The 13,121-nt window shown below is 34.1% G+C and overlaps 2 protein-coding genes across 2 annotated transcripts in view; one reads left to right on the forward strand and one right to left on the reverse strand.

Annotated features, from left to right (window-relative positions):
- The window catches only part of LOC143911561 (pyrimidodiazepine synthase-like), a 155,988-nt gene that overhangs the window by 100,185 nt on the left and 42,682 nt on the right, over positions 1 to 13,121 (forward strand). The window lies entirely within an intron of this gene.
- The window catches only part of Dip-C (dipeptidase C), a 61,819-nt gene that overhangs the window by 31,937 nt on the left and 16,761 nt on the right, over positions 1 to 13,121 (reverse strand). Inside the window, exons 2-3 of the mRNA XM_077430482.1 lie at positions 2,340 to 2,442; positions 1,202 to 1,364 (exon numbers count right to left, since the gene is read on the reverse strand). Of these exons, the coding sequence (XP_077286608.1) occupies positions 1,202 to 1,364; positions 2,340 to 2,359 (183 nt within the window). The 5' untranslated portion in view covers positions 2,360 to 2,442. The remainder of the gene's footprint in view (positions 1 to 1,201; positions 1,365 to 2,339; positions 2,443 to 13,121) is intronic.

Consider the following 13,121-nt stretch of genomic DNA (forward strand, 5'->3'; position numbering starts at 1 on the left):
AAACACATTCTAACTGCGGATTATATTGAAAATATGTAGATTCGTCAAGAGCGAAACTGAATACTGCACAGGTTTTCAAACCATTTTTCAGCTTTAACTCAGAATCTTTACTGATTTCAGTAATACGCCCTTCTTATATGTGACATGAAATTGAAATTTAGGATATTAATCTGTGTAGTTTTGAATTATTTGAGAAACGCATATAAGTTACCAAAGAGCCGTAATTTGGCCACCGCTGCCATAGAGTATAGACTTGAGGATATGTCGGACAACCGATTGCAGGGCTAATCGCGACAATTTATCGTAGCAATAAACTATATAGTAGGTAGTAGACACCAGGTCTTTAAAATACTCAAAATGTTATTTATATAACAATAAATCGAACGCTAGCTTCATTACAATCAATTGTAAATATTTCGTTCAACAAAACAATTTCTTATCCAAAAAAAAAAATTCACCGAAACAAACTATCCGACTAAAGTTGAGCAATTTGGCTTAGTAAAATCACCAAATACGATAAAAATATCATAGGCAATGATCTCTACGACAGACAAATCACTTTATGAACACACGTGTACATATGTAAATCGATGAACACACATGTATATGTACTTAAAAATTCCAAAAAAGAGCTCACACATTAATTACAAACAAAATACAAAAAACAAAAACATCAACAAATCTCGATAGAAATATTCTATACTTTTTCGACATTACCTATACAATGTTGACTCTATAAACATATGAGGTTAAAGGTTCATTACGTCAGTTGACCGGCATGGATTAAACGTATTGAAACAATGGATGATCAATGAGACAATAAGATTCTTATAATTATCGAATTGAATCAATTACAACGTGAATTTACTTATCTGCATACATATTTTCAACTCTAAATATGGGAGATAAAATCCTGCCTAGATACTTACAAAAAAATCATTGCAAACAAATTATCTAATTTATACAAATAACGACGATAATCATTCAATGGTAATCTCCTACCAACGCTATCCGATTGTTTCGTAGCAAAAGCAAACATCGGAGGTTGTTGCTACAAACGCAACCTGGTAACCTCGATTTGCGCATTACGTAAATTGACCAAATAACGATTTCTGACGATTACCACTCACTCTAAATATCCTACTTAGCTATGCACTGAAATCGACTGCTTAACAATAAGAAAATATTCTTCAGTACTGACCTGACGAAAGACATATTCGACGTCAGTGTCATACAAGTTGAGATCTCCACCGCCTTGCATCACTACAATTACATCTGACGGTACTTGACTGGCCATCCTTTTCCTGTTCTCAGCGAACATGGAAAGCGGGACTTGATGTGTACCCGGTCCCATCGACCAATATCTGTAAAACCAAATCAAGATTCAATATACATACCTGTAAACTACATACATATGTATGTATGTATAATAAAAGCGTCCATTAATAACAAAAGTAAAAACACGGAATACTTCAAATTAAATTAAATTCAAAGAAAAAATTCTCAAAGTTGAGAAAAATCTTACATTGGATTGACAATTTTTGGGAAAAGCCATGTATACATATTTACATATAGCAAGGAATAGAAAAAACTTCAGGAAGTTTGAGTCTAATTCGGGAACGCCACCTCATGAGGCGATACAGTGAACGTATAAAGTTTTCAGATAACAGGTGAAGGCATATGTATAGAAACAACTCGAGCCACCTGCTAAGATAAACTGGTTTTACTATGGTTGTTTATTAAAATTTTCAAGAAACAACAATCATATTTTAAACGCTGTGTTTACTTGAACGTGACCCCTCAATAATTGCACTAACAACCTCTAATTAACGCAATTTTAGACTATTTAAAAAAAATAAACGTTCATGGGATTTGAAATTGTTCATTTGACTTTTCAGTACAACTAAATATAATAGTCATGGGATGTGTCGGTTCATCAATGAGAGATATTAGTAGGAGTTTTCGACCCACATTTCCAGATCTCAAAAAAAAAAATCTATTCACGCTACGTCAAAAATCGCACGCACAAGTCATAGCATAAAGTCCATGGCCCACATTTCAAAATTGAATCGGTTATTAGAGTCACTAGAGACAATGTTCCTGGGAGACCCGATTCCAAACCTTAAAATTAACTCGTGATCAACAAACGACCGCTAGAGATAATGCACAACCGTGACGATCGAGCTCGAATGTGACATCCTCATTAGGTCATCAATAGGGTCAAATTTGCGCGACCGGTAGTACGTGACGTCCTCCCACTGATTGAAGTACTCACATGTCGCGCGTTGAATAACAATATTTTAATGTGTTTTTGAGAAATATAATGTAAATAAAAATACCTTTCTACCGCTTTCGCCATGATGCTGCTGGAGAAACTTCAGATGGTCGAATGACACCAGGAGGAAAAGTCGCCGATGGTTGGTCAATCACACCCACTGTCACCTACAACAACAACGCGAATGCGGTCATTATAAACCGAAATCGATAACAATAGACGATACCTTATCAGTCTCAAATTTTATAGAGCAGTGTACAGAATGGCTATTGTATTCTGTTCATATCTCAATGTATGTACAATGTATAAATGTGTGCACATTGTATAATTCATATTTATATCAGTAGCATCTATACTATTATAATATGTAATACATTAAGGAATTTAGGTTTATCTTGGAATTTATTGTTTTATATTTCTCCAAAAGTTAATAATAAACCCAAAGTGTGCAACTTCATTATTACATTCGCCCACACATACATATGTTATCTCCGATTTGTACACAAACGGTTAGGCAAATTACATATATAGGGATTATTTAATACAAATTGTGTTTTTTTTTATAAATTAGGGTTACCAAAGGTGAACCCATACATCCAAGTTTCTTCTATGTAAGTATTTTATCAATGTAAATGTTTCAATATTCTACAGTGCAAATCCATACATTATTCAATGATGTAACCTCATATTCAATGTATATTCAAGTATATTCAATGATGTAACATACTAAGGCACCAAATGCGGATATTGTACTAAATTGAATTTCTGGTGCGAATTCTAAAAATATACGAAAACTAAACGAAAACGAAAACTTAAGAATGTATGTACATATTTATGTAGAAACTAATGATCCCATCAACCCATCATTCTTTCAGAAATAGTTTAATACATCTCATGTATTTTAGTTATTTTTTCGTAAATTAATAAATGAAATAACAGCAATATTGAAATTCGTCGTAATTCGAGAAATATCCTTCCCCAAGACACCACTACATTGTATAAAATAAATGTGATATGGTGAAACAAAGCCGGAAATCGATTGTATCTACATTAAAACAAATTAAACATAGCAAAGAATACAAATGTTTGAATTACACTGACTCAGCGAGCGTAGTTTCTATTGTGAAATTTTGAGATCGGAACAGTGCCTCGACGTCAACAATGACTGTAAACAAATAAAGAACTATTTATGACGACAAAAATAACATCAAACTTTCCATTGCCCGAATTAAAGATGCTCTATCACATTTTGATTGTTTGATAAATCAAGTTTGGACCATCGTAAAATTATGCGATAACTATGTATGTATGTACATAAATATTTACCTCCAATAACTACATAAGGTCGATAATTTAATCCAAGAGGCCAAGGATATACATTTTAACAGTACGATGATTAACATTCATTTTTTCATTGCCTTCCGATCAACAATAAATTCAAGCTTATAACTGAAAGTAAATATAGCATCATCTTTTTTAAATCTCATTGTATTAAAAAGAAATTTTCTAGGACACATCATAATATTGAACTAGATACACATACATACATTTATTTTATTTATTTAAAATACATGGAGAAGGTGGCAAAGCCGATAGACCCACGGGGTTTGATTTATACAAATAATAAAGTAAAAACAAAAATATTCATAATAAGAATAAGTAAACATGAAAATAAAATACAAAATACATAAGATCTTTTAACCATAGATCATACCATCATAGATTAAATGACCTACATATATATTAAACTAGTTGTTAGTTAAATACTTACAAACATACATACAAAGTCTCTTTCGAAATTATATATTAGATTAAACAGCACATCACATAAAATGTAAAACATAAATTGCTTGCTTAGTCTTCAATTAAATATTTACTCTTGATATTGAGATTTGCTCGCTAGCGTTAAATCAAACAAAACCCGGAAATTATAATAAACCTATTCGTTGCTTGCGCAACTACATAGAATACGTATTTAATACGCAAAATCGAGAATCACACAACAGTTTTCTGGCAAAAGAACATATTTATGTGGAACACGCGGTGTAGGTTGAAAACTATTCCTGTCTTGACTTTGTGTCGATACTTATCGTCTGAGCGAAAGCTTCTTTTCGCAGAAAAGTCTATGAACGTTCACAGACACATTAAATTTATAAGATAAGTGTTTGAGCAAAATATAAACAAACAAAATACGGAATAGGTAAACAATTCTGAAGTAGTTCGATAAAAAAAATAGTTAATTAAAAATGATAAAGGAAGCAAATTGAAATACGCACTTATCATCAGCAAAATCGTTGAACCTTACTCTTTTAAAAAAAGTAGATAACAGTCTTTATTAACTCAACACTCAACTAAAATGTTCAATAGAACGAGCCTTATCTCTTTCGCCACTCTGTATTTAATACAATATGTTTGTTTGTAAACAAACTGAATAGGCGATATATGCAAATAACACATCTAACTCTGAAGCACACACTTTCACCTTCAGCATACGATACCCAATAGGAAAATACATATGTACGATGTATACATGCAATGCGAAAATATCTCGTTGTTTACATACAACTGAGATCAAATTTGGAGCACGTTGTCAAAATCTTCCAGTTCATTCGCATTAAATGTGATGCCAATAAACAAGAGATACGGTGAATAATAGTTATTGGCACACTATTTTAAACAAAACGTACATGGCTTACTCGTGTTCAAACAAAAACTATTTATTTGTATAAAACACGTGTACAATAGATACGTTCAAAATATTATTTTAAATTTACCTCTAGTGATAGTGGTAAGACTAAAAAAATATTTTGATGATTTTTAGCATATTCCCAGTTATTAGTAGCACATACATATTCCACCACCACGTAAAATTGAAGAATAATTCTGAAATTTGGCATCATACCTAAGCTCAGGGTATTGCGTACGTTGCAGACTACGATTTCTGGTTTTAATCAATCTACACAAACACTAGCACTATTGTTCTTACAAACATGAAGAGTGAATTCAAGCCTGAGATGCTAAATTGTCTAAATTGTCTAAATTGTCTAAATCTAAATATGTCTAAATTGGGAACATTGTAGTTTGGACCACAATTGCAACCACGTATGTAAATACAAAGCGTTTGCCTTGGCATAGAAAGGTGTATGAAACATGCGCAGGTAGCGCACACGTAGTTTTTTTCTCTGTTTAGTAAATAATTAGAATATATACCGTTTAGAGTTTCAATTTGGAAACCTTGGCCCCAAAAGGGGCGCGGATGCCCACGCGCTGCCACATTCAAAGTGTGATTTGTGCAGTGCAAGCTTTTTCGGCCGCCATTTTGTGACATTTCTTTTTTTTTTGTTTGTTTCTCGAATGCTGAAATTAGCTGTTAGATACATCGTAATGTCACCGTGATTATTCAATGGCCATTCTCGCATGGACAGCTGGCTCGCCAATCGAAGAAAGAGCGAAATTACAGCTGCACTCTTCACAGCAAGCCCCAGATGAAAGTGCAAAAATGATTATTTTTTATGTATCGTGCGGAAATCAAGTAGAACACTTTGTCATTTGATAGTAACATCAAATTTATGTCCTTTTACCTACGAATATAGACCTTGGCCACTATTGTTTCGTGTTCCACTAAAGAACAATGCAATACGACCATAACAAATTAAAAATAAACAAAAGGAATCAATATGGATAACCACAATGTATGAATTGAGCTTGAAGTAAAAAGAAACCTAGGCATGTTTAGAAATTCCTACGAAATGAACTATCAAGCGAATAAACACATTCACTAAACACCTCCATAGTATAATAAACACATTCACTCAATTCTTTCAATGTCAACCCAATTTCGGCACCCTATAATTTGCTCAAAAAAAAAAAAAACAACAAGCATCTACTATAACTCGTTGGGAAGTTCAGGAAGCGGGTGTATTACAAGTACCTTGATCGAAAGTATTAATATGTACTATCAATACTTCACCGCAATAAGCATTTTTATTATATATTACTTACAAATACATAAACATACACAATTTTGTCAGAGGAGGGATATTTCTTCATATTATTCGTCTGTTTACCGGATGAGAAGGAAGAAAATGAAATCGTTTTTGAATTCGTCTGTTTACCAGATGACAAGGACGGAAAAAAAGATCAGGAAGAAAAATGACAAAGTTAATGCCAGTTGTAGGATAAATTTTAGTCTTGTAATCTTCTACGACACCATGTCAATAACGAAAGCAGATAAAGCCGGCAACCGAAACAAGATTTGACTTTTGATCAAGACTTTGCAATCACAACTAAAAATATCTGCCAAGTGAACTATGTACATATAATATGTATTTACATACACTACGAATAGCCCTTGAAACCTATGGCAAATTGATGAATCAGTGTCACTAACTATGGCAGTCTATTGAGGTTCTAGCCAAGGACTATCCAGTTACAAATAAAATGCTACGTCATCTGAGCTATCATTGTAACAACTACATACGTATGTAGTACATACATACATACATACACATATATAATTTACTTTCATAAACCGTTGTATCAACGCCGCCAATTGCAGCAATATCAATTATGCAATATCACTAGCTGTACTTATCAAAATAAAGGGAAAGAGTTACCATATGTTTCATTACCGTTTATGATTTTATTCCGTGATATCCCAAACGAAAGCAATATTTCATAAAAATAAATACATGCATATATAAAAATAAAATTAATCCATGAAAACAAATACTTAGTAAGAAAAGATAAATAAGTATTTTACGCATTTCACGATAACCGCATCCGTCTACAAAACGATAACGGTTAACTGAATGCGATACGAACAATCGAGAAAAAAAAGGATATGGTTTCCTGCCAAAATACCTATGTATGTAAGTAAGAATTTAAATTTATTTTTAATCATACTTTAATCGTGACTTCATCCATTAAAATACAAAATATACACATCTAATATTTTAATTCCAAACGTAATAAAAACATCTACAACTGGGTAGGTTAGGTTACCTTCCTTTGCAACCACTTCAATGCTAATATATTTGATACGGAAAACCATTGCTTGTTACGTATGAATTTTGGTTGTTTGGGAGGATTACGCAACCTTAATCAATTCATAAACGTCATTTCAATATACACACACATATTTAGCGGCAAAGTGTGAATATCAGCAGCCACGTTGAAATCGTTGGCATCGATGGCGACGGGTCAAGAACGCACGCTACTATCTCATCATGTGATTCCACACGTAAAACCTGATAAACACGAGCTGTTGTATACATCAATACACCATGTAAACACTAAAGCAGTCACTATGGTTTCCTTTGTAGATAACAAAGACTTTTCCTTCGTCATCATACATGAGTATACATACTATTATCGCACGTCCTGATCTAACACATAACGCTGATAAGAGAATGTTACCCAAAATTGTTATCTACACGTTGTCCATCAAAACACCACGGCATAAAACGTCCATTTAAAATGTAGGTTACTAGAACACTAAATCAAAGTCTTCCAGTATTGTTATGATTAAAAACCAGATGAAAACATAAGCGGCTCAGAGCAATGCAAAATATAAAGAAACAATGTACATACATATGTATGTACATACATCATTCCCTTCAACTTCGGAGAAACTTCTCATTGATTCGTTTTGTTCTCTAGCTTCAACGTTATGCCCGTCGTTGCTGAAGCAATTGGGAATTAATAATTAATTGTCCCTAATAATTATGTGCGTGGTAGACATCATCATTTGATCCTGCCCGTGTAGTACTTCATCGGATGGCTCATATAACAAGACTGACTTCTTAATGAAATCGATGTTGCTGTGCCTGAATGTGACATTTTCCACCTCAGAGAGCGTACGTTATCGGAGATTATATAACTATTTTTCTGGTAGCCTGCGCTCATCATTATTTCCATAATTGGATGTGATGTATAAATTGAATTTTGATCTTCTCGCTTCCATTTGGGTCTTAAATTTGTATTTGCGGCTGGTTCTTACATATTGGTGCAGTCTGTAGATGCAAGACAATCCCTACTATGTACATATTTTGTTATTTAATAGTTTTACTTTATCTGCTATTATAATAATATGCTATGGTTTTTTTTTATGATTATATATAAATGTATTTTTGTCTGTATATACATTTTTTTCTCATATTTCTGTATTTTTTCGACCATTGTGGCGCATTGGGGACTCTTGTAATGCCACAATGGTCCAAACTTAAATAAATAAAATTAAATAAGTACATGTCCAATTTAAGTTCATATTTTATCATATACATATGTATGTATATAATATCGTTATTCTGTGTGTCTGTTTGTGTGTGTGTGTGTGTGTGTGTGTGTGTGTGTGTGTGTGTGTGTGTTTGCGTGTGTGTGCGTGTATGTGTGTGTGTGTGTGTTTGTGTTTGTGTATCTGCGATAACGCTCGCCGTACTATAATAGTCGTTTCGATTCGACATACATATGTCACAGCTAAAACACTGCAAAGAAAATGTACGAATATAAAATATGCATATAATAACAAAAGAAAAAACTTCTGTTTGCTACCAATGTTTCCTCTAGTCAAATCTCTTAGCATTTAGCGCTATCTAGTGAAAATTTATTCAATTAATTAATTAATTTTTCTATTTTTTGTTTTATATTGTTTATATGTAGGTAGGTTTTACCATTTTTTTTTTAATTTTAAACAATTAAATATAAACATATTTGAAAGGTATTTGAAAAAATATGACCGCGTGCGGATCGAACACAGGACCGACACATTTATTTTATTTATTTTTAATTAATAGCTTAATATGCCATAACCCATGCGATTATATTACATCAGGCACAACGCTAGTTATTCATAACTCTCATATTAAACAACTAGGTATATTTTTATAGCTAAAGAAACTTATCCTATAAAGTATTTATATTATACTACATACATACATATGTATAATAATTATATTTTTCAATGATTTATTAATGTTGTAGCTTTTGAAAGGTACTCAACTTTCAAAAGGTATTAACCTAAGGTAATAGTTGAGTGAAAAAATAAAATTTTAAAAGAATATGTTCCTCTTTATCCCCCGAGTTCAGGGTTTGCGACGCGACAGGAAGTGACAGACTTTCATCAAGTAAGGTTATCTGTATGGTGATACTAATACATACCAGACGTGACCCGACAGAAAGCACAAAAATGTCATCGTTTACCAATGAAACGTGATAACAGATCATCGTTTAGTATTATTTGAGACACCCTTATCGCGTCACGTTGCATCAATTCACTGGGTTTAAGTTACACGTGTCAACCAGCAGTACTAAATTCCCCTTACACTGAAATTCGCATGAAGATATTTAAACATGGTTCACATAATTAAAAGCCTATTTTTCCAAAATCAAAACCCTTCGAAGATTTTGATATTACATACATAAGGTGATGACGTATGGATGTGAAACTTGGACAATGAACGCCAAGATACTACACAAAGTACAATACACTCAAAGAAGTATGGAACGCTGTATGCTCGGAATAACGAGGAAAGACAGGAAGTATGACAAGGGTAGTGGACATAGTGGATAGAGTAAAGATAAAGATGAAATGGCAATGGGCGAGCCACTTGGCTAGAAGAATGGACGAAAGGTGGACAAAAGAAGTGCATGAATGGTACCCGAGAGAATGCAAAGGGGTAAAAGGAAGACCGCAGGGAAGTTGGGTATATGAAATAAGGAAAATGTGTGGAGTGAGATGGATGACAGAGACGAGTGGAAGCATGTTGAAGAGGCCTTCATCCAGCAGTGGGTGGTGAATGCCTGTAGATAATGATGATGATGATGTCTCATAATTAGGTTTCAAAGAGTCAAAAGCGTACAGTTCTTGAGCTCGTTATTTACAAACTGCTCACACCCAACTTCCAATCTATATCTATAGGTTAGACATTGTTTTCATTTTTAAGTCGTTCCTCAACTGCGTTTGGGTGGATTTTGACGAGCATTGCAAACTCAAACCACATTCTGCGGCAGGAGCATCAGGTTGTAAAATCAAGTTACTTCCATGTGTGAGCCTCAGACCCAGATAGCGGATTGTCTGCATTGTTTGGTCTCGTTTCCACTGCCTCTCCAGCTGTTACCGGAGCGTCTCGCGCATTTTGCTTGCAAGATGAGCACACAAAGCGAACCCACCGACGACCGTTCCGTTCCGTTCACCTGGTTGAGCACACACACACACACCCACAATCGAACACGTCAGGTTTTTCACCTCATCCAGTAACGACGCCGGCAATACCGACAACAACAACAACAGTGTCCGTCGACAAAAAAAAAACGACGGCTGGTTGGTTGTATGTATGCGAGTCCGACCCGCGCCACTTCGAGCTAGACGAGCAATTCTTAACGCTCGATTGGAAGCCGAAACTACGAGGAAAATCCAAAATCGGAAGCGTGCACAGAAGACGAGGGGGTAACGATACTTTGGAGGTCGAATCGATTGATGTGAACGCGTTTTTTGGCACGTTGTGTCCGAAAATTCGATACTCCTCTCGGCGGCGCAAGTCGGCGCATTCCACGCGTGCGTTTAATTTCACGATGCTGATGATGGAAATTGAAAATACCGATTGTAATTTAAGTATGCTGCGTGTGTCTATTTTGACAAAAACACCGCAAAAATCGCATGGATATAGTGTGTATGTGTATATAGTGACGACGTTTGCGTCATTCTTACGATTTTGGCGAGTCATCACCCCGATGAAATCGCACGAGCTGTAATCGATACGTGACGCAATGTTCAAAGTGGACTTACTATATTTATTGTTTACAAATAATGAAACGAAACTATCTAACCGTAGCAATTAATGGGGTAATTGATATTTAACTAGAATCAATTCATTCCGGACAGATATCCATAAAGTAATCATCAATGCAAAATTGTAACGCCAAGGTCATCATACGTGAAAATAAATTACGAAAAATATTATTGTTTGTTGAGCAGAGAAAAAGATGATTTTTTAAACACAACATATTGTGAATGTGAAGGATAGCGGAATGGATAGGCCACTATAAATATTTAAATATACATACATGTATGTACACAATACTTACATATATGTACATATGTATGTATATTTTGAAACCTAGACTATTCGTACAAACCTTTTAGTGTCAAAGATTAACACCTTCGTCCATTTCCAAAATAGAAAATAAACCATCACGTATTTTTGATTAGATAGTCAATTAGCATATTTGAAAATTAGTTATGTATTATTTAAAACAACATGTATGAACCTACATGGTCTTGAAATCTAAATGTAAAGTATATGCCATACTTTCAACAATACACACCCATAAAATCTGTATAAACATTCATTATAATGACGCATGGTTTTAAAATTTTGTATATGTGCATATACATACGTTTTGCGTATTTCATTTGAAAAACATTGTATTTACCCGTGTTCTAACAATAATATTATTGTTTTGTTATCTATGAACTTTTCCTTGAAAAATGGATTGAATATATAGAGACAAATCGCTTCACGTTATTATACCTACATATGTATATAGTTACATATTTATTATGTGGAAAACACGTGTTAAATTCAAATAAGGAAAAACCATACATACAGCGCAATTTTTAAAATAGGCTCATTTTTATTTTCAAATATATTTAGCTGTTTCATAAATGTATCTCTTCAATGCTACACAAAGAAGTATGGAACGCTGAATGCTCGGCATAACGAGGAAAGCGGGATGCGTAGGTATGACAAGGGGAGTAACGGTTGGTCAGATGATGTATCTCTATCGCACATTCCATAGTTGCATGTGTGCGAGGAGTGTTTCATAGGAGCTCCAGCACTATCGCTTTGACTGTGCGATAGAGATACAGCATCTACACCGCCACTGATAGTGGGTATAGTGGAGAGAGTAAAAATATTGAAATGGCAATGGGCGGGTCACGTAGCTAAAATGAACGAAAGGTGGACAAAAGTAAGTGGTAGAATGAATGTAATGTAACAGAGTAAATGGGTAGACGAAATTAGTAAAATGTGTGGGGTGAGATGGATGAGAGTTATGCAAAGCAGATACGAGTGGAAGCGTGCTGGAGAGACAGTCATCCAGCGGTGGATGGTGAGTGATGATGGTGATGATGTGATTTCCATCAAATAAATTACTTCAATGTAGTTTCTCCAAAAGGGTAACATAATGCTTCAATCGTTACGAAAATATTTGAATGTGTACTAATGTGAATGTGAAGAATTCTGTCTATGAGCCAGCAGACGCTATTAATGGTTTGAGCTTATGCCTATCATATTCGAGCCAAATAATGGAAAAAACGAAATATAAAATCAAATTGTCAAAGACAGAGGTCAAAACATTGCATTCCCACTCCATTCCCCAAATTTCATAACATTCTAAGGATGGGAAAGTTCTACGACATCGACCAGAACGCAACAATAGAGAACTTGATTATTAATAACACGTTATGTTCCATCCCTATACATATGTACATATACATAAGTATACACCATTTTACATAATTTTCTGATAAAGAAAGTTTTGCAAGTTTGCACTAAATCTCTCTATTGTCCCATATTCTCACATTTCAATAACATGCTATTAGTATTTTAGCATCATATGCCACAGTTATTGTGATCCGTTTAACATATCTCAATGTCTGCTTCATCCTCCAATTTCGAATCATTTAATTCTAAAGATCTAAAGAAGATCTAATAATGAAATTTTTCAGTAATGTCGAAATATTTATGGCGCCTGATACCACTCAAATCAAAGTCTACAGATAAATAGATACGAAACCAAACGTGACTTATCTAATCGAAAATTTAACCAAACATATACACTGTTA

The sequence above is a fragment of the Arctopsyche grandis genome, chromosome 5 (genome assembly GCF_051622035.1).
Source record: "Arctopsyche grandis isolate Sample6627 chromosome 5, ASM5162203v2, whole genome shotgun sequence".
Lineage (NCBI taxonomy): Eukaryota > Metazoa > Arthropoda > Insecta > Trichoptera > Hydropsychidae > Arctopsyche > Arctopsyche grandis.